Here is a 22,599-nt window from a genome sequence, read left to right on the forward strand (position 1 = left end):
TGCCAGGAGAGACCTATAAAACGCTGACACAGACCACAGACTCTGTGAACTCCAAAAGGGAGCTAGTTGAAACTAGGCGCCCTATAAAAAAATTTGCCGTTTTACGCAAATTAAATCAAAAACTATATAAACTGCATCATTGTTCTTTTGACTTTTGAAATATTTAACTTAACAAGTAATCTAATTCTCATATATTTGGAACAATTGGCCGATTTTTCGGTCGCTCGGCAGAATCAGGGATATGTTTGATCGTATCATGGATTCTTACAATCAGGAATTTATTAATTTATATTTGGGCTCCGCCTTTTTTTTCAAAAAAATTTTGTTTTTTTAATAATTACAAAAAATTTTAATTCACGGCTCAATGAAATTAATTAAGTAGATGTTATTTTAAAAAAATGGAGTTTTGGTCGCAATTAATATTTATAATTATTTCATTTTTATCGCTGTCTTTTCTGGTAGTCACATTAATGACAGGTCTCGTCGTCCATCTAAGGTATATTGTTTTATTCATTTAGTGGTTTGTTGAACGATATGGTAATTTATTTATCTCTTCCTTATTTTCTAGAGAATTAAGTTAAAAATGTAGACGAGCAGGGCAGAACATTATGCGAACGCACATTACCGAGCCTCCTTGTTAAATTAAGGCGGAGAGACTACCAAAATGGAGAGTCCGGTTTGGGTGTTAATCTTGCAAGATAATGCGTAAACTTGCAAGTAATATCATTTTGGAAGAATCTTGCAAGATGAAAATAAATTTGCAAGAATCTTGCAAGATTGAAATCCCTTTGCAAGAATCTTAATAATCTCGGGTGCTCTAATTTATACAAAATCATATGCCCCTGATTAATTCCATTGATGATTTATGGAGAAAATTCTATCTTAAATTATCTGTTTATCAATTTAAAATTATTGTTCCGACCCCCACTTTAGTGGGGAGGGAGGAACTATATACTCAACAGGTTTTTTTGTTCAGTCAATTTTGGCGAACGCACATTACCGAGCCTCCTTGTTAAATTAAGGCGGAGAGACTACCAAAATGGAGAGTCCGGTTTGGGTGTTAATCTTGCAAGATAATGCGTAAACTTGCAAGTAATATCATTTTGGAAGAATCTTGCAAGATGAAAATAAATTTGCAAGAATCTTGCAAGATTGAAATCCCTTTGCAAGAATCTTGCAAGATTAAAATCCCTTTGCAAGAATCTTGCAATATTGAAATCCTTTTGCAAGAAGCGTGCAAGAATAACATCTCTTTTTACAAAAATCTTGCAAGAATATCATCCAGTCTCGGTCAGCGGAATCAGTGGTTCTGGCCAACTGATATCAGTGACTCACTTTCTGACTGGTTTTCAGCTGAGCTTTCTATCGTTTTATTTTCAAATTCAGGATCAATTCTACACAATTCGAGCATCAAAAAAATCAACAGCAAATGATACGCCGTTGTGAATCCAAACTCAATATGGTCATTTAAATTACAATAAACACAATTCAGATGCCTCTATTTTGCACAAATGCTTATAGCCATTTTTTGGTGATTTTTGGTGGACAACTATAGCTGGGTATTAAAAATCAGGGATGACGAAATGTGGGACGAGTTCAACATATTTCGAAAATTCACATTCTAAGACAAGATTCTCCTTCATATAACCATCAATGACGTATAGCTATTCATTTTTAGCTGCCGATAACTGCCTATAAAAACTGCCTGTCCGTTTCAATTGGACAAAAGCTGTTCAAAAGTTCATGATTTTGGTGGATTGCTAAGAATCGCCATGCTTTATCCTTATTTCAGATATGAATTTTCCGAGTTTAAAACACCGATACCCACGCGACGTCAAATACGTTGTTGCGATGTCCTGTTTGTCTTTCCATTAACCTTCACGTTCTTATCAGTAAATTGCTAATGATCCTAAATGATGATAAAAATTAATAAAATAACGTTCACACTGACTTCATTTGTATTTGTTTTGGAGACATCATGTTGTGATTTTTTAGCGTCTGAGGAGTTGAAAACGAGCAAACTTTTTATCTGAAAATGAAGGAGTGCTTTCAGAGTTCTAGCTCCGAAAGCGCATCTGGTCAAATTCCGCTCGGTTTCTATACCGTTTCCTTTGATGTCGACTTTTGACCTTGAACATACAATATATTGAGTAAATTTGTTGAAACAATGAGTGAGGTTACTCAGAAGTCAAACGTAAAAATCGTCACAACAGAATGGATGAACGAAAGGTAAAGGGAATTGAAACACACGGCAGGACAAGTCCCATGCGAACTAAAACCACTGAGAGTGAGAAAACGAATTTCTGTTCAAACACTGCAACAACCCAAAGTTTTGGTGGTCATTTAATTTATCTCTTATTTTCTATAGTGAATTTCTTGACAGATAAGAGTTCGTTGGTCGTTCTAGTAAGTGCAGTGCCTTCTTTCAAATCGAAAAGTGATAGCATTTTGGCAACATATTCGTAAGCCCCTTGAGGCGGAGAAACTCAAAAACTAGATTGTTCAAAATATTGAATATCATTGTTCAGATTTTGAGAATAAAAATTAAGCCATTGCGCACACTTGAAAAATCTTAAATACAATTCTTCCCTTGAGAAACTATTATGATCGAACAATGTGAAAGAACTAAGCTTTCCAAAACATGAAATTGATTTTTCCTGGTTACACTTACCAATGAAAATAAACTGAAATCACGCCAAAAAGAATGTACAGAGTTGCTAGATTGGTGACACGGTTTCTTAAACACATCCCTTGCAAATACAGATAAATTCTATAGAAAAAAAACGTATTGGTATGACATCTTCGGTAGAGAATATTTTGTTGCCATTTATAGAACTATTCTGGAAAACAATGAAGTTATAGAGCTACTTATATTGGATCCATTTTATTTGGAAAAATTAGAGTAATTTTTTCCTAGGCGCAATCAATCGATAAAAATTAAGTGGGTGCACTTAATATTTGGTTCCAAACCGGGCGCAAAAATGAACGCAGCGCTTAGATGGCCATTTTGACGGAAACTGCTCACATGCTTTTGCCTGAGCCCTGTAATGGCAAGGACGATATATGCCCATACAGCACCCAATTTGGGCTATTGAATAAATTGCATCAGATTTTTCCACTTGGATTAAAAGGTGTGCAATAGAATACTATAACCCGCTGGAAGAGGACACTAAAATGATTCCAAAAGCCTTCGCAATACTTTTGAGAAACAAAACTTATAACCCAGCATTTTTCCTCCAATAGCTTAGGAAACGACCTCAAGGCGAGTCTGAGAAAGTTACTGAGTTTCTGCAGATTTAAACCCCCTCGCTAAAAAGCGTATTCTGATGGCTGAGGAAATTGGAGAACATTTTAACATGCAAGGTTTCTTGGAGACACTACTTGATCAAACGGTGAGCTTAGAAAACAGAAACTGTCTTAAAGAGGCTTAATAAACAGCGAGTTTTTGTTCAAAATAAATCTGTTCGCATTCAAATAAGGCATAAGAATAGTGTTAGTTTTTGGGGAATACTACGTTAAATCCTTGTTAGTTAAACCCCCATTGATGTTGCTGGAGTCGAAATGCAAATTTCAATAATGGTCTTCAGCGCTAATGCTCTTCAAAGTCAAGGATCTTCAGTGCCAATTTAGAGAATTAGGCAACAATTATAGAGCTCCTTGTTGAACTGATAGTCCTAATTGTGGTCATCTGACAAAAACTGAACATGGTCTTGCAAAAAAGTGCAAAAAAGTGTTTGATAACAACTGAAACTACCTCAATCAGTAATTTCACTTATTTGTCAGTTGGTATTGTCAATACCTATTGCACTCATTTGTACTATTGCTATTTGTCAACGCTTTCTTTTAATTATCTGTATGTACCTCACGTGGACGTGGTTCTTTCTTTGGGAATTAAGAGGTGTAACAACCCAAGCTTTTGTAAGTCAATTAGTTTATCTCTTTCTGCAATTGATTACTTGGTAGCTAAGAGTCGCTGATTCTTTCAAGTTCAGAGCATTCCTTCGAGCCGAGAAGTTAACGCGTTTGGTAACGTATTGCCAAATTTCAAAAATCAAAATGTGTGAACAAAACAACAGCGCCCCAAAACAAAACAAATTTTCTCAATCGTAAAAAAACAGCAGAAAAAAGAAGTGCATAACAACTCCAAGAATTTTTATTTAAACTATTGAAAAAACTAGACCTAGAAATGAATAGGTATAGGCTTAGAAGATCAATGAGAAAAAACCCGACCAAAACCTCGAAATGCGTGAGAAATCAAAGAATTGTCACACCATTTTTATTCATACGCAAATTTCTCGCTTTATTTCACAAATTATCTTCAAAAAATACACTGCAGAACCAATCACCTTGTTCTCCACTTTCTGCTTTAAACGTAATATGACTTAAAAAAACATAACCGACTAAACGTCGGAAGAATTGCTCTCGAACGACTAGTGGGCGCTCTAATCAATTGCAGCCTGCTTCAGTAGGGGGTCTAAATGGGACTAAGCAAATCAAAAGTGGGCTTCAAATAACCACATTGGAGGTTAACATATACCACTATTAAGATTTAAAGTGAAAAATGGCACCATTTTCGGCGCATTTTTCATTTGACTTTTAGTATTAAAGTGCCGCCAATTGAGTTCAGCTGCTTGAAATTGTGATTGAGAGAATTTTAGATCACGAGAAACGCAAAAAGTCAAGGGCGCAAAAGTCACTCGATAAGTCAAAACCGCCAAGCAAAAATTTTGCATAAAAAAGACACACGTTTACAATAATTGCTATGAACTTTGTTCAAGAGCAATTAAACAGCAACCAACATCTAAAAGATTTATTGGATCTTTTCCGTTTGTGCCCCCCAGTATGTTATGCCCCCCCCCCCAGTTACAGAGCACGTGCCATTACATAGTAAATCATTATGTAAAAATATGGCACGTGCGCTTGAGGGGTGCAAGTAAAATGCGCCCACTAAGATGGGGGCATAAACGGAAAGCTTTGCAATGTTGTGCTTAGGTGAGAGCGCTCAGCTGTAGTCAAATCCAAAATCAATACTACGTTGTATCCTGATGAACATATTAACGACTAATCAGTAGATTTTTGTACACTCTTTATGCAAAACAGTTATTATACTGCACTATGCCAAAGAATTAAAGAGTTCGATTACTACCTGCAACATGGACAGAACAAAACTCAAACAAAACCACGGGTTCGATGCCCATATTTCCCTATAGGCCAGGACTTCTCATAAAGCGCAATTAAGTTTTGAAAACTTTAGTTTAACCGGTGATTTATTGGTTTTAATTTAAGTGTAAGTATAAGTCAAAAGTTGCATTGATTTTTGGCGAGGATAGAACGTTGGGAGCATTTAGAGAGAAAACACTCTTTTCTTAAACGAAAAGCGCTCAACCTACTTCTCAATAACAGGCGACCAGTTGAATGCTTGAAGTAACTCATACACAGCTTTCAAATCCCCAGTCCACAGTTTGCATCCAATTTTCCACAGCTGTTTCAATTCATCACCACTTTTGACACTGGCAGGAATTCTTTTCCACAGAAACTTGGCCGCAGTCATTTCTCCAATGATTAGATAGATCGCATACAGCCTAAAATACAACAAGATAAACACTTTGCATCTTTTTGTAAATGAAAAGAACTGTAATTTTACCACTCTTAATATATTTCACACATTGAATTGAATTAAAAATTGCGGTTGGCGACAATTCGAAGTACAAATAACAATCAGAATGAACAATAATTGGACATTCAAGGACCACTAACGATGCTCGCGCAGGCTGGCCTTTTAAAAATGAGATGATTTATGAAAATATTGGTAACAGAGGTGGGCATTGGGTTTCAAGATGCTTCATAAAAACCAAACAACTGAACTGCCACGTATTAACTCTAAACATAGGAAATAATTTTTTGGATCTGCAATAGTTTTAGAAAAAAAAATACATGCCTATTGTTCTGTAACAATATGGGTTTGTTTTGTGCAATTTTCTTGATCTTTCATCATAGACTCCGGTTGTCTCAATTGCGCATATATAACACAGCAGTCGTTCCCTGTATCTATTATGTTCTATCTCAGTTGGTCAGCTCGAGGTAAAAAAAGGTCAGCTAACCTGGAATAAGCATTTGGGTCGAGTCCAGCTAGTGAGAGACTGATGTCTAGACTCAGCTCTGCTTCTTCCAAAATAGACGCCTCCTGTTTGAGTGACTCCACTGAGAAATTGTCACTCGTTGCAGTACTTACACAAGTCTCCATACTAGACGCCATTGTCTGATCTGAAAATGGCAAATAATGCAAACTAGAAAATTATTTTGAGCAATGATTTTTCGGAACGTTTCCCTTTCACGACGAAATTGAATTGACTGCGCCTTCAAAACAATTCTTAAAAATATAAGTATTTCCTTCAATTGTACTATTAAGTCACCTATTCTCCCTACTTTTTGCTTATGTTTTCTTTTAAATCGCTTTATCATCCATCTCCTGAAATGAAAAGTTCCTGATCAAAAACTCATGCCAGATTCTGCCAGTTATATCAATCCACATTAAAGAAATCACAAGAAATAGCCGAAATTGACCATCATCGAGGATTGAAGAGGTTAAGCAATTTGCTCAACAGTTTGGATATGACCAGAAGCCCGAAAGTATACAACCCAGTTGGATATGACTATTTATTATTAGGCACCCAAATGACATCTACTAGAGCTTGTAACCTATATTTAAAATAAAGAGGTTACTATTTTGAGTACAATAAATACGGCACGTACGATTGAAAAACCAACCACACAAATCAGCCAAAAACTCAAAATTTCTATCAAGATTTTAGCAAATAACGTCACGCATGCAATTGTTTAGCGGTACAAATGATGGAACAAAATTGAGGCGTGTTCAAATAATCAAAAAATTGATTTAGACGATAAAATGAAAATAATTTCCCTGCTGGAATTATGTAGGACAGCAGAACCATATATAGGCATGAAGCCATCTGCAATTCAACCAAGACCGACGGGAATCATTATTGCGTCTGGACCAACAATCTATGAGTACATCTAAGGGAGAAATGCCCCGTCACTCATAAACAGGGCAAAAGTTGAAAATCCTCAAATTGAAATGCAAAAGATGCATTAAAAAAACTTTTACTGTGAGAAACGAAAGGAAAATTGAACTAAACCAGCTGCAGGATGACAAGCCAGATATAATTGCGTTCACGAGTTCTGTCAAACTCAAAATTCCACACATACGCGGATCAGTATAAAGGCACCGTGTGGTAAAGTTTTCAATCGCCTGTTCCGATTACAACAGTTGCTTATTTTTATTTTACGTGTTATGTTGATAAGATTACAAGTTCATGCCACTCTCTTATTACCACGCTCACTATATGAGCAAGGGCGATCAAAGCAAGAGCACGTACTTGTCGCGAAACCACAAGTTTTCCATATTTTGCTAATATTTATCGCGCGTTAACGATTCATACAATCGATAAGTTATGCAAGTAAACTTAAAATCAAAATGTGTGAACAAAACTACAACGCCCCAAAACGAAACAAATTTTCTCAATCGTAAAAAAAACAGCAGAAAAAAGAAGTGCATAAATTTTTATTTAAACTATTGAAAAAAACTAGACCTAGAAATGAATAGGTATAGGCTTAGAAGATCAATGAGAAAAAACCCGACCGAAACCTCGAAATGCGTGAGAAATCAAAGAATTGCCACACCATTTTTATTCATACGCAAATTTCTCGCTTTATTTCACAAATTATCTTCAAAAAATACACTGCAGAACCAATCGCCTTGTTCTCCACTTTCTGCTTTAAACGTAATTTGACTTAAAAAACATAACCGACTAAACGTCGGAGGAATTGCCCTCGAACGACTAGTGGGCGCTCTAATCAATTGCAGCCTGCTTCAGTAGGGGGTCTAAATGGGACTAAGCAAATCAAAAGTGGGCTTCAAATAACCACATTGGAGGTTAACATATACCACTATTAAGATTTAAAGTGAAAAAGGCACCATTTTCGGCGCATTTTTCATTTGACTTTTAGTATTAAAGTGCCGCCAATTGAGTTCAGCTGCTTGAAATTGTGATTGAGAGAATTTTAGATCACGAGAAACGCAAAATGTCAAGGGCGTAAAAGTCACTCGATAAGTCAAAACCACCAAGCAAAAATTTTGCATAAAAAAGACACACGTTTACAATAATTGCTATGAACTTTGTTCAAGAGCAATTAAACAGCAGCCAACATCTAAAAGATTTATTGGATCTTTTCCGTTTGTCCCCCCCAGTATGTTATGCCCCCCCCCCCCCCCAGTTACAGAGCACGTGCCATTACATAGTAAATCATTATGTAAAAATATGGCACGTGCGTTTGAGGGGTGCAAATAAAATGCGCCCACTAAGCTGGGGGGGGGGGGGGCATAAACGGAAAGCTTTGCAATGCTGTGCTTAGGTGAGAGCGCTCAGCTGTAGTCAAATCCAAAATCAATACTATGTTGTATCCTGATGAACATATTAACTACTAATCAGTAGATTTTTGTACACTCTTTATGCAAAACAGTTATTATACTGCACTATGCCAAAGAATTTAAGAGTTCGATTACTACCTGCAACATGGAAAGAACAAAACTCAAAGAAAACCACGGGTTCGATGCCCATATTTCCCTATAGGCCAGGACTTCTCATAAAGCGCAATTAAGTTTTGAAAACTTTAATTTAACCGGTGATTTATTGGTTTTAATTTAAGTGTAAGTATAAGTCAAAAGTTGCATTGATTTTTGGCGAGGATAGAACGTTGGGAGCATTTAGAGAGAAAACGCTCTTTTCTGAAACGAAAAGCGCTCAACCTACTTCTCAATAACAGGCGACCAGTTGAATGCTTGAATTAACTCATACACCGTTTTCAAATCCCCAGTCCACAGTTTGCATCCAATTTTCCACAGCTGTTTCATTTCATCACCACTTTTGACACTGACAGGAATTCTTTTCCACAGAAACTTGGCGGCAGTCATTTCTCCAATGATTAGATAGATCGCATACAGCCTAAAATACAACAAGATAAACAATTTGAATCTTTTTGTAAATGGAAAGAACTGTAATTTTACCACTCTTAATATGACTACCCAAAATTGATCATGTAATGAACGCAAAATACTCATTATTTATTTCACACATTAATTGAATTGAATTAAAAATTGCGGTCGGCGACAATTCGAAGTACAAACAACAATCAGAGTGAACAATAATTGGACATTCAAGGACCGCCAACGATGCTCGCGCAGGCTGGCCTTTTAAAAATGAGATGATTTATGAAAATATTGGTAACAGAGGGGGCATTGGGTTTCAAGATGCATCATAAAAACCAAACAACTGAACTGCCGCGTATTAACTCTAAACATAAGAAACAATTTTTTGTATCTGCAATAAATTTAGAAAAAAAAATACATGCCTATTGTTCTGTAACAATATGGGTTTGTTTTGTGCAATTTTCTTGACCTTTCATCATAGACTCCGGTCGTCTCAATTGAGTATGCATAACACAGTAGTCGTTCCCTATATCTATTATGTTCTATCTCAGTGGGTCAGCTAGAGGTAAATAAAGGTCAACTAACCTGGAATAAGCATTTGGGTCGAGTCCAGCTAGTGAGAGACTGATGTCTAGACTCAGCTCTGCTTCTTCCAAAATAGACGCCTCCTGTTTGAGTGACTCCACAGAGAAATTGTCACTCGTTGCAGTAGTTACACAAGTCTCCATACTAGACGCCATTGTCCTGATCTGAAAATGGCAAATAATGCAAACTAGAAAATTATTTTGAGCAATGATTTTTCAGAATGTTTCCCTTTACCGAAAAAATTAAATTGACTGCGCCTTCGAAACAATTCTTAAAAAAATCAGTATTTCCTTCAATTGTACTATTAAGTCACCTATTTTCCCTACTTTTGCTTGTTTTTTTTTTTAAAAATCGTCCATCTCCTGAAATGAGAAGTTCCTGACTAAAAGCTCATGCTAGATTCTGCCATTTATATCAATCCACATCAAACAAATCGCAAGAAATAGCCGAAATTGACCATCATCGAGGATTGAAGAGGCTAAGCAATTTGCTGAACAGTTTTGATATGACCAGAACTCCAAAATAAAGATGTTATTACTTTGAGTACAATACGGCACGTATGATTGAAAAACCAACCACACAAATCAGCCAAAAACTCAATCAAGATTTTAGCAAATGACGTCACGCATGCAATTGTTTAGCGGTACAAATGATGGAACAAAATTGAGGCGTGATCAAATAATCACCAAAAATTGATTTAGACGATAAAATGAAGAAAATAATTTCCCTGCTGGAATTATGTAGGACAGCAGATTCATATATAGGCATGAAGCCATCTGCAATTCACCCAAGACCGATGAGAATCATTATTGCGTCTGGACCCACAATCTATGAGTACATCTAAGGGAGAAATGCCCCGTCACTCATTAACAGGGCAAAAGTTGAAAATCCTCAAATTGAAATGCAAAAGATGCATTAAAAAAACTTTTACTGTGAGAAACGAAAGGAAAATTGAACTAAACCAGCTGCAGGGTGACAAGCCATATATAATTGCGTTCACGAGTTCTGTCAAACTCAAAATTCCACACATACGCGAATCAGTATAAAGGCACCGTGTGGTAAAGATTTTAATCATCTGTTGCGATTACAACAGTTGCTTATTTTTATTTTACGCCGCTGTTATGTTGATAAGATTACAAGTTCATGTCACTCTCTTATTACCACGCTCACTATATAAGCAAGGGCGATCAAAGCAAGAGCTGGTACTTGTCGTGAAACCACAAAACAGTTTTCCATATTTTGCTATTATTTATCGCGCGTTAACGATTCATACAATCGGTAAGTTATGCAAGTAAACTTTTTATCAATTTAGAACTCGATTCCAATCAATCAAGTTTGCTCCTTGTCTATAATATATTAAATAAACTTCATAGACTTTAGAACTCAATTCCTATTGATAAAGAACAAACAATGGATATATGGATAAAGAAAAACTTGATAGGATAGGAATTGAGTTCTAAAGTGATAAGTTCACTTGCATAACTTATCAATTGTATAAATCGTCAACGCGCTATAAAAAATAGCAGCATGTAGAAAACTGTTTTGTGGTTTCACAAGTACATGCTCCTGCGTTGATAGCCATTGTTTATATAGCGAGCGTGGTAATATGACCGGCACCAACTCGTATTCAACATATTTCATATCACTTTGGAGCTCAATTCTTATCAATAAGTTTGCACATTATCCATAATATATTGAACATAATCCATATACATATATTTATGTACAACCAATTGGCGAAACAATTTCAATACCTATTAAGAAAGAGTGAGTTTAAAAGTAACGTCGAGAAAATAGTTTTTGTTAAACCTGATTATTCGGTGTATAAACTTTCTTTGCCTCAAGCACACTGAAACATTTCAAGTAAAAAGGAGAAATTATACTGGCTTGGCATGACGTATCCAGATGACAGTGACCTGAGTACTTGGCACTTGGTTAGTCTCTTAGAGAAGGCATGGCAGGCGAGTTTCAATTTCTTCTGGTGAAAATGTACTTATAAACGATTAGGAAAAAATTTTTGAAAATATTAAATATGAATGCACGTGGTTTGTGCTCGAACACCTTGCGTGGATCTTGCGCGGTAATAGTGCATTGCACTAAGCGTATTCTGTAATTGAAACTGTTTATCGTGACGTTCTGCCATTTCTCAATTCGTCGCAAAAATTGAGAAAAAGGAGAATAAAATTAGAGCAGAATGGGCTGCAAGCCGACGTGCGCGTTTTTGATAATGTGATAGTGGACAGCTTTAAGCTCCATGTAAGGTGCCGCCTATGCTCAGCTTTTGATTCGAATACATTTAGAAAATAAGTTCGAAGCAATTGAAATAGATACGTAATAACCAGGCCACCTTATAAACTAACCATGTTTCGAAGTTGGAATCAGACTAGGAAGAGCAAACGGTTAACATTAATACAAGAAGAGGGCAAACCATAAAAAACGTTTTTGGCTAGAAAAATAAACAGTAAAAAGAAACAAATGGTTTTAAAAAATGATAAATAAAAATTCCCAGGCTTAGCAGCTGATTTTGAATGCGTAAGAAGCTGATCGTAGTCTATGTCCATCGCTTGTATCTTCAATTTGTTGAGTAGACATTTCACCCCCGAACTTACTATGCGAAGGGCTGGCTGAACTTTTAAGGATGACAGTGTATAGATCGAGTGATCTTAATATAGCTCCAACTTGACTAGGTGAGCAGTTGGCCATTTACTTTGGATATGTTTCAGGCGCACAAAGCGAGTATCTGACTGACAAGATAAAACACACAAACTTTTCAATAGAAAGAAAAAAAGATTGGATTAGGCTTCGGACTGTAAATCGGTAGAATTTAATAGTGTGCATGCTGTTATCCACTGCAACATTTTCGCTGTTTGGATACAGTAAAGACTTGATAAATTTACTAAAAGGGAGAATTCCTGGATTTTCCTATCAAATTATGAAGTAATCGTGTATCGTTGTTGGTATTAGCGTACAGAAAACCGAAAATGCGAACAAAAGAGTAAACGAATGTGCCTTCAACCTCATGACTTTAAATGGTTTAAATCAAGCTATTAATATTAAACGATGAGTTAGAGGTGGCCAATCTGAACAAAAAAACGACTGAACATAACCTCGCATAGCAGAAAACTGAAAGTTATTTAGGTCGGAGGGATCTTTTTTTTTACTTAAATCAAGGGTAAGGAATTTTTTTAAGGATAGATTTGAAATAGCAGGAGGATGTAAATGCTGACTTTCATTACGTATAAAGCATATTGTAGTAGCCGTGTTTTGCTATGTTGAGTTCATGAATTACTTGGCAATGGCAAGCGGCTGGCCATCAACGTGACAAAAAAATGTTTTCAGTTACCAAAATGAAACAGAGCGGTAACTGAGGGGGCATCAACCCTCAGTCGATCAAATTTGTTCTTTCTATCAATTTGCGGACGCACTGATTATCACTGCAACCCTTGGCTCTTCTTCAACACGTTAAAATTCTGTAATCTGGTATTTTACTAAATACAAACGCCTCGAGGAAAAAATTATAATTTTACTGGAGTTAGACTCGAATCATAGTTGCAAGTTTTTTGATCATCCATTTTTGCTCCATACAATTGTTCTATTCGATAACGACTTGAGTTTATCAGCCATCCATCTTATCATTTGCTCTGTTGGTTAAACCCAAAATTTAGTTTGGTTGTTGCATTTGATTTCTCCCTTTTCTCCGACTTTAAAGCCCCCTCCTATTACCTGAAAAAGTATAATTTTAAATTTAGTTGGAGAGTTCACTGGGCTCGATGCTCATTTTCTCTATTTCAGTATTTTGAGTCATTTGTCCATATTATATGTGACTTGAGTTTTTTAGTAAAGAAGATGGTCAAGAGTAGTTATGTAAGTCTTGAGCGGGCTCTGTCGTTTTTGTATATCAGCTCCATTATAGACTATGTTGTGTTTTACAGCCCATTGGATAATCCCGTTGGCTAATTTAATCTGCAACTCTTCGCAGTTTCATGTTTGCTTTTCGTGGAGCTTTGGGACACTGTATCATCTTGGTTTCAGTAGTCAAATTTGCATAGTTTGTACCTGCACGCTTTATATTTTTTGATGAGGGCCTACGAATGACCCAGCTAGCAAGCATTAGAGTACAAAAAAGGGGGCGGTTCCAGGATGACTCTCTTCGTTCATGTTCGGGTTATTCAGCTTCCAGAGCTAAAACTGTCTGCTATTCGCCCTCTTCACTAAATTGTGGCAGTGGTAATTTCAATTGAGAAGCGGAGTGAGAGTGATAATCAGGAATTTTGTTTATTGTGTCTTCCTAATGGGTACTCCATTTATGCTAACGATTAAACGACTATTCCCTTCAACTGCTTTCCAATATCATGGAGTGAGTTTTATTGGCGTTTACTTTGATTTTCAGGGAGTCGTGCCAATGGAGGAGATTGTTCAGCACTGCGCTGATTGGAGAAACTTTGAATTAGTTTCTTGGTCCTTGACCTGTAGTACAGGGCAAAGTTGTCAGCGAACTGTGAGATCTTGGCTTTTAGTTGAGAGTATTGGGTGACGTGTATAAGGAAAAGAATATCATTTAGGCTTTATTTAGGTACTCCAGCTGCCGGGCAGTTACTATCACTGACAGTAGAATTAATCTTCACGAAACGGTTCCTCTGTGACAGAAGAATTTATTCACCTTATAACTGAAATATTTGCTAACTGCTTGTAGTTGGAGAATCAATCCTAGAAACCATACAGCATCAAACGTTTTTTTGCCATCCAAGCACATTTTTTTGACATCAAAGCAACAATTTCGTACCCCTGGAAGACTTCACTTACGTGCTGGGTGAGTTAAGTTGTGGTGCAGCGATCGTTCTTGTATGTGCTCAGAGTCTAACCGAATACATTTCGTTGTTCGCAATGTTCTATAACGACGTTTTTCACCTATCCAAAAGCAGTTTAGCAGATTTCGGCTAGGTATTTTGTAAGACTAATCGGTTGGTAGTTTTCGGTTTTTGACCGGTCTTCGTCTTGTTTTGGTAACGTTTGGATCTGAGAGTCTTTCCAATTTAATGGAGTTGTTTCTTGAGCTAGATATGAAGAGACAAGCAAGGTCTATAACATTCTTAGGTAAGTCTTTGAGGAGTTCGTAGCAAATTGTATCAGGCCCAGGGCATGTTCTTCTCGATTCTTTCAATATTTCATAAAATTCATTTGCAGTGACCACGATGCCAATTCCCAGTTGTTCAATGGCGCCATTTCGATTTAAAAAATTTCCTGGTTTCATTTTCAATACTTTAGGAGTGTTCTAAAATTATTGACGAATCTGTTTGTGATTTTTCATCATAATATATTAAACATGATTCACAAAGCTTGTGACTTTTCTAAGGATTTATTTACTTTTGGAATCACTGCTTAGCAACTAGTACCATGTACTTATTTGAGCAATTTTTAAACAATTCCTTAAACGAGCTCGAACACGATAATATTAATGCCGCCTTATAGCCAGCCAGTTAACTCTTTAATGTCTATATGGTTATCGAAATTCAATACGTTATCAGAACCTAGAATTAACATTAGAGCCATCTTAGAAAATACTTGTAGCTACTTTTTTTTGCGTTTTATGCAAATCAGCTGTAGCTATTGTTTCCCTACTGGCTTTAAAATTCCCCTTCTTAGGTGGCACAAAGGGACAAAGAAGGAGCACGCGCCTTTTCCCAAGCAATTTTCCTTTTGGAGATCTCCCTTCTGGTTAATAATTCATAAATGAAGTTTTGAGCACAACCGCATTTGGCTTCAATTAATCAAAGTTTAATCAGGCGGAAGTTTTTATTGAAAACAAACACCGCGCCAGCTGAAACGCACGGTTCACGTTAAAAGCTGCATACTTATTCAGCATTATAAAGAAGATGAGGAAAGCATTATTTCATGTCAGAGTTTTGATCAAATATTAACACGACGAATTAATCCCCCGGCCTAAAACTCATCCTAATAACTGTATTTATTCCAGGGTATTTTCTGAAAATTTTCAACCCAGCCGCAATGTTTTTCAATTTATGCAATCTATTTTTTTGTCAGTACCTAACCTGTAATTAAGAGCTCAAAAACCACATTTTAGCCAGAAAAATTTTTATTAAAAAATATGTCGAAAAGCAACCCAATTTTGCATTTTTCTGAATTAATCCACTAAGGGGTCGGAACTACAACACTAACACTTCCCCATACTAGTAAAATCGCGATATCTGAACAGCTGACGTTCTGCTTTCCTTAGTTTAAAATTAAAAGTTAATTAACTTTTAATTAATTTTAACTTCCCTAAGTTAAAATTACCACTTTTTGAGCTCTAACTCTTTCAACCATCAACGCTTTGGAAACGCGCTCTTCATTTACATAACCTTTTCGGTGACGCGACCAGTCCGAAACTTCAATATAACGTGGAGAGGGGGTGGGGGCACAAACGGAAAAGATCTCGAAGTTGAATCCGATTGCAATGACCCAGGGCCTTTCCCAATTTCTTACCAAAACTTTTGAAATCATTCGGTGCTCCACCTCTCTTACCAACACTTTGACGTTAAAATACCAAGTTGTAATAATAAATGAGATTAATTCAACTTAAGGGCATTTGTTGAAACAGACACCCGCGCTTCATGGCTTTAATGCATTCAGCTTCAGCGGTGAAAGCCATAACAATGAATACAATTCTCTGCAATTTTTATTCTTGTGACATCACTTATCATTTTATGCTTAGCTGAGTACCGAAAGCATTCAATTACGAAAAATGAGACCCGGTACTGATTTAATCGGAGCAAAATTTCAAACGCCCTAACTGAAGTATAAAAGTAGACCTTGTTCCATCTCAACAAATTTTCAGTTTTTACACAGTTTTGACCAAGGAACTCAATGGCAAGAGGGGGTTTCAGAGGATACATGGTAGCCTTGACGTCCAGAGCTGAAAATTTGAAACAAAAGTACATTCTCGGTTTCTACGCTTACACAAAGATTTTTAAGCTCTTTTGTTCATTTACTGTTTGCCACGCACTGTTTCCAAGCACTCACTTATCTTGGGTGCAAAACAATCTGATGGACAGAAATTACTTTTTAGTTGTTCGGAAATTTTGAGAATTTACGAAAAAAACTCCTACCGAAAAAAAACTTTTGAGAATTTACGAAAAAACTCAAAAAACCTTTTGAGAGTTTATCTTCCAATAAGATAATGCTCTCGTGCATAAATTAGTGATTGTTGGCAAATTCTTCAAAGAAAAGGAGCAGAAGGTATTGGAAAGGCAAGCATATGCTCCAGAAGTGCATTCACCTGAAAATTTATGGTCCATTTTGAGGCAGAGATTACGGAAAGTTTTTGGGGAAAATTTAGAGAAGGTCCTGCAAATTTAGAAAATATTGCTGTAGATGTCGTGAGCACTTTGTATTAAAACTATATAAACAAACTACTAAATGTCCTAGGAAGCAAATGCATAATAACTCTGACATTACTACAGAACTGATCTGAGCCCAAAAAGTTTATGTATTTCTGGCTAGAGACGCTTTTTCTTCAGGTGTACGTAGTTTTTTTGGTAGCATAGTGTATAGCGGACATATTGGCCAAAGGCAGACGCAAAGAATCATTCAGATCAAAAACATCTGTGATAAAAGACGGTCTGCATAATCATTTGATGGCACCACGTGCTTTAAGTCATTGTAACATTCAGCAAAATTGCAAAAAACGAATGGTTTCCTATGATTACTATTTAAGACCAAAGTTATGACTTCACGCTTTTGAGTGCGAGTACTAATATGTGACGAGAAAATTCGTCAAACAACGCCGGCTCCTGAAAATTATTCAAACAAGTGCACTTCTCTGGTTATATCTTACAGAAATTCTGTTCTCGAAGAAATATACTTTAACCAAATTTTCCGTAGAATCACGTCAAACAATTCTTACTTTAAAATACAAGCACAGAAATTCAGTTGAAAGTTAAATCTCATCGAACACAACTTTTGTTTCCAGCTTTTGAAATAATAACTAGTGCAGAACTGGCATTCGGAGATGGAAAGAAACAACAACAGAATGCATGATAAAAAAATATGGTCGAGAAAATCAAACTATCAATTCAGAAATTCATAGCAAGCTGTACTGGCAATTAACTGGTTGAATAACTTTCGATGATTTAACTTCGCCCAAATTAGTTCCTGCTTCTCGTCAGAAAAAAAATATCCTCACAAAAAGTTGAGATCATCAAAAATTGGTGGTTTATAAGAGATTTTATCATCTCATCTTTCTTTTACTTGATATACAAATCCGCTTTTACACAAATACAATCAGTTGACATTGAACAACAGATTCTCAGTAGCTTTCACTTCGAATACAAACTTAATTTAGCTTCCATACCAAGCAATTTTACAAGTGAGGAAATCCGTCATAAAAATTAAGTGAAATGACTAAACAATGCGCAAGAATTTTTTGATAAAGTTTGCTTTCACTAATAAAAACTTACAGTTTTTCTTACCAATGCTTTTTATAGCAATATCTGAACTAACACTTCGAATATGCATAATTAAAACAGAAAATCTGCACTTCGAAAATAAAACACTCCGATCTGCACAACCGAAAATAAAGCCAGCCGAAAAAGCTGGCAAATAGACGTACTCACCAAAGAACTTAGATATCAACAGTAGTGAATCAAGCAGACAGGGCTGTTGATGCATAAAAACTATTTAAAACTCATGTTTTTCGTTCGAAGTTACAAAAATTCTTCAAAAGAAAGTGATTTCAATTCACTCACAAAGCCTAACATTTCATACATTATTAATCAATAGGCCTGCATTAATTGTCCAAAATTACGCGAGTTACCTGTAGTGACCTTAGGAAGGCATTTTGAGAGTGAAATAACTCATTCACGATTTAAATACAAATTACGCAATTCGCTAATAACCCAATAATAATCATGAGCATAATAAATGTCGTCACGCACATTGAAGCAGCTGCCGAGTGGCACGAGGACATTAAAAAAGTCTGTTATGCAGCGTGAAAGAAAAAACAGAAAAAGAAAATGAGCGCCGAACGAAACAAACAAAAGATAGCAGAAGTCCCGAATTACCAGAAAGCCAAAACCAGGCAAATGACTGGCAATGGATTTGGAAAATTATTAGAAAACAAACCGACTAAAGCTGTACAAATTGCTCACAAAGAGAGGCGCGGCTAAATTCACAGGGTGCTGTAGCTTAGATAAATTGTTATGGGTGCAAAAACTTCCGGCTAGGGTAGGGTTTGAACCCACTTCCCGCGTGATCGACTGATGCATTCACCAGTCGGCTATCAGATACTCGTAATATTCTAACTTACAATCGCTTCTGTACTAGCAACAGACTGAACATCTGAATAAGAGCAATATAGATCACGCAAAAATCGAGAAATCATGCGTGAAAAGTCACTCGGTTGATCTGGAAATAATGTAGAAAAAGCGCAAAAACGGCGAAGAACAAAATTTTGCATGAAAGACAAGCACATTTACAATAAATACTTTAAACTCCGTTCGAGACCAATTAAAGAACGTAAGTAAATGGTAAATTTCCCGCCTGTTATACTGATTGGGATGCCATAAAATTATGCGTTTCAAATTACAATGTGAAGCTGGCAGCTAAGTGATTTCTAACGAAATGTTCAGACATCGCAGAATTATGCAGATCTACTTCCTAAATATTCGGACGAAAATTTCAGCAGCATAAGGGCTAGTCGACAAAAACATTCCACTAAATGTCGAAGTTCAACGCATAGACACAGTTTCTATTTGATTGAAATAACCAAACTTTGACAGAAAAATTTTATTTCTTCACTTTAAGAAGACGGCTGTCATAAGAGTAACCTTAGAGCTACATGAGGCTTTGTTAGAGAACTGATGAACCTCAAATATAGATGGCCTAACAATTCCAAACTAACAATATAAGCACGAGCAATTAACACTTCGTTTCAAAGGCATGTCCCGTTTGTACATGTGATTTAATTTTCGCCCTCACGTGCTTTAATTCTAGATTAACTGCTTCTTATATGCGAATTGTGCAGAACAACCAAGCATAGATTTTCTATTGTTTTCCAAAAACCTTTATAGTTTTTAGAAAACAATAGAAATTAAGTAAAACTGCAGCGTATGAACAAAAAGAACTACCAACAAAGCAATTTGTCGTTTACCGACAAAGCAAATTGTCGTTCAAACACTAATTTGTCGCTCTAACAAAAAGCTAGATTGAGAGTTTCATACCTCATAACCACTCGTTCTTTCACTCCACTCCTTGTCCAGACACCCCAGCAAACAAACTGAAGTCAAATAACAATAGAAAATTGGCCAAAAACTAACTTTAACAAAAAAGATATTTACTACTTTCTCATATAATAAAAGTGCATACAAAAACCTCTCGTGCACTTTTTAGTGACTGGAGAAAATAATAGGCGTCACAATAGGCAAACATAACCAACCTATTTTTTTTCTAAATTTTTCTATTATGCAAAATTTTGCTTCATAACAATAAAAATCAATTTCTAAGAGTCACAATAAAAAACTACGGGCCAAAAATCTTTAAGGAATCTCCAAATTTGGTTCATATTAATTGAAATCACCAAAAACTTCGCAGCGGTATTAAAAGAACCTCAATGTTGTTTCTATAGTCCATTAAAATCTTTAAAGCAGAAAACTCGTTAATACAAAAAAAACTCGATTAACTAACAAAATGAACTAAGAAACCATTTTAATTTCTTCAAATATACCTACCTAGAGTCAAAATCTAATAAAAAACCGCACAGCACCACAAACTCTTTCGATCCATAAAAGTTGCACTAATCATTTATTCGCACTGGACATTGGTTGATTGAAAAATCGGTACAAGCCTTGATCAGTCCATCTATTCTCCAACTCTTTAACTGTAGGTTTTGCATTAGCCCGTTTATTCTTCCCACTATTTTTCCCACAAGTAACACCACTCATAGTTCCCACCATTCCACTACTGGTTATTCTTGCGCCAGTCTCTGGATTAAGAAGGTAGGAGTCTTCCCCCACTGGGGGTAATTCGTCAATGGGCACTGCTATGTCTTCGTGTGGGAGTTTATCCTGTCGCCATTGATCGTCAACTATGTCAATTAGGAAGTCGTTTGTAACTTGACCGTCAGCCATTTTTCTATGAAAAATATGAACGCTCATTAACATTGAAGGCAATATTTAAACAGCTATTGAAATGAAATCGATTTACATCATTCTATACAGAATAAATGCTCCGGCATTTCTTCAAAACGGGGTAATTTATATGCGAGGCCGTTTTTTTCAAATTTTACTTTTTTACGCATCACAAAGAAAAAAGACATTTCGTAGTACGCAGTTTAAACAAAATCTACAAATTTTAATTAGGGATTTTAAAAAAAAAACAAGAAAAGAAGAAGTATTGGCGGATCACGGAAAGGGGGTATAAAATTGTATTAAAATAATTGTTCGAAGTGTTAGTAATTTAAATCTTTATAAACACCAAGTATTCAAAGGAAAAAAACTTTTACACATTACTTTTTTTAAACATTTCACGGGTTCTTTCTTTACCTGTAACTATTTTAGGTTTTTATTTTTTTGTTCAATACCTTTCCAATACAATCAAAATTTTCGGAAAAAAATATACATGAAAAATCGACAGAACTCAAAAACAGGCGCCAAAAATTTTTAAAAGAAAACATAAATCATTCATCTTTTTCCTCATTCCTCTCATTGAATAATTAAATTACATTTTAGAACTATATAGTAACTTGCAGTCAATTTCTCAGTTTTAATGGATAATTGCCAGATATCATATCCAAATGAACAACTGCGCTACTCCTGATGTACAAGAAAACTTTAAAATACAATTTTTCAAATATTTAGTTCACCTTTTTATTTGTTTATGTGATATCTTTGACAGACTATTTTACCTTAATAATGAGGCCTCAATATAACAGACTATTTGATTCCACGTTAAAAGCAAACAAAAAATTTCGAATTAAAAGATCAAAATATGTTTTAAGAAAACAACTTAATTTTGTAATAAAATGTGCACTTTTGATAAATGGAGTGCAATTTCTTCTAGCTAATTTGAGTCGATTTGATTGAGAGTCCACAGAACTGAAGAACATCTGCTTCCCTAAAACTCTTTATTATGCTGATTGTTAGTGATACTTTAGAAGGCTCTCAAATTTACGCACTCTATTGGCCTCCTGCTGACTGTTCATTTCCACAAAAAGTGTATAAAAACAGGTAAAGTCACCAGTATATTTCAACTTAAAATAAAGCAAAAAAAAAACAAATCAGGAAAGTATAATGGAAAAGTAGAAAAGCATATATTTGTAAATGTTTGAAGAAATTTACACTTACCACACTGCTTCCTTGTTTTTTAGGGTTTTTATTTGACAGTAGAATAACAGAAATAATTCTTCAAGGCACATTCCAAAATAATAAAAGCAACCACTTGAGGAAAGAACGAAAAATATCTTTGTCAACTTTGTTGACTAGAGACTTCTTGATTTTGATGTTTGCGCAGTTCAGTTGTAATGATATTAATCAGCAGTTAGATTCAACAGAAATTCCGAGTAAGACCTTTAGGTCTTACCTTCAATGATAAAAACAGGCAATGTCTTTCTGTGGAAAACTATTAAAAAAAAAACTAATGCAAAATAATCGCAAGAATGATGTCTTTCTTGGCTGACTAAAAGGTCATGGCTGACTTAAAAAAAGGTCACATAATGCAAGCACAAAAAAATCGCTTTCAACACTGCTCCGTTTTTCTCGATTGATGCTTGGTTGGCTTTAAAACATAACTTATCTCAATTATTGCATAACCAAATTTTAGTAATCAGTAATAAATGTCCAAAATCTTTTTCAAATTTTTTTTAATTGACAGGTGAAAAATCAAACAAAACATCTTTTTATTGATTTGATTAAGTTGTACAGAACTGAAAATAACTAGGATACAGGACAAATGATATTCAAATACTTTGAAATAAATTTGTTACTAAAAACAACACTTGACAATCATCATCTCTG

General features: G+C 35.6%; 2 protein-coding genes across 3 annotated transcripts in view; both read right to left on the bottom strand.

Annotated features, from left to right (window-relative positions):
• Positions 1-9,752, bottom strand: part of LOC142352996 (COP9 signalosome complex subunit 8-like) — a 30,375-nt gene extending 20,623 nt beyond the window's left edge. Inside the window, exons 1-2 of one of the 2 annotated variants that reach the window (XM_075405166.1) lie at positions 9,593-9,752; positions 8,832-9,023 (exon numbers count right to left, since the gene is read on the bottom strand). In XM_075405166.1, the coding sequence (XP_075261281.1) occupies positions 8,832-9,023; positions 9,593-9,747 (347 nt within the window). In that variant the 5' untranslated portion in view covers positions 9,748-9,752. Of the gene's footprint in view, positions 1-5,390; positions 5,583-6,101; positions 6,261-8,831; positions 9,024-9,592 lie in introns of those variants that run through there. The other variant, XM_075405167.1, reaches the window with a different exon arrangement.
• Positions 9,753-20,276: 10,524 nt separating this feature from the next.
• Positions 20,277-22,110, bottom strand: LOC142353132 (uncharacterized). Its single transcript, XM_075405342.1, has 2 exons — positions 21,931-22,110; positions 20,277-20,719 (listed from the first exon to the last, which is right to left on the bottom strand). Exon 2 carries the CDS (start codon positions 20,713-20,715, stop codon positions 20,386-20,388), a length of 330 nt encoding a protein of 109 aa, XP_075261457.1. The 5' UTR covers positions 20,716-20,719; positions 21,931-22,110; the 3' UTR covers positions 20,277-20,385.
• Between the last annotated feature and the right edge of the window lie 489 nt (positions 22,111-22,599).

Source organism: Convolutriloba macropyga, chromosome 14 (assembly GCF_964194025.1).
Source record: "Convolutriloba macropyga chromosome 14, txConMacr16.3, whole genome shotgun sequence".
NCBI classification, from domain to species: Eukaryota; Metazoa; Xenacoelomorpha; order Acoela; family Convolutidae; genus Convolutriloba; species Convolutriloba macropyga.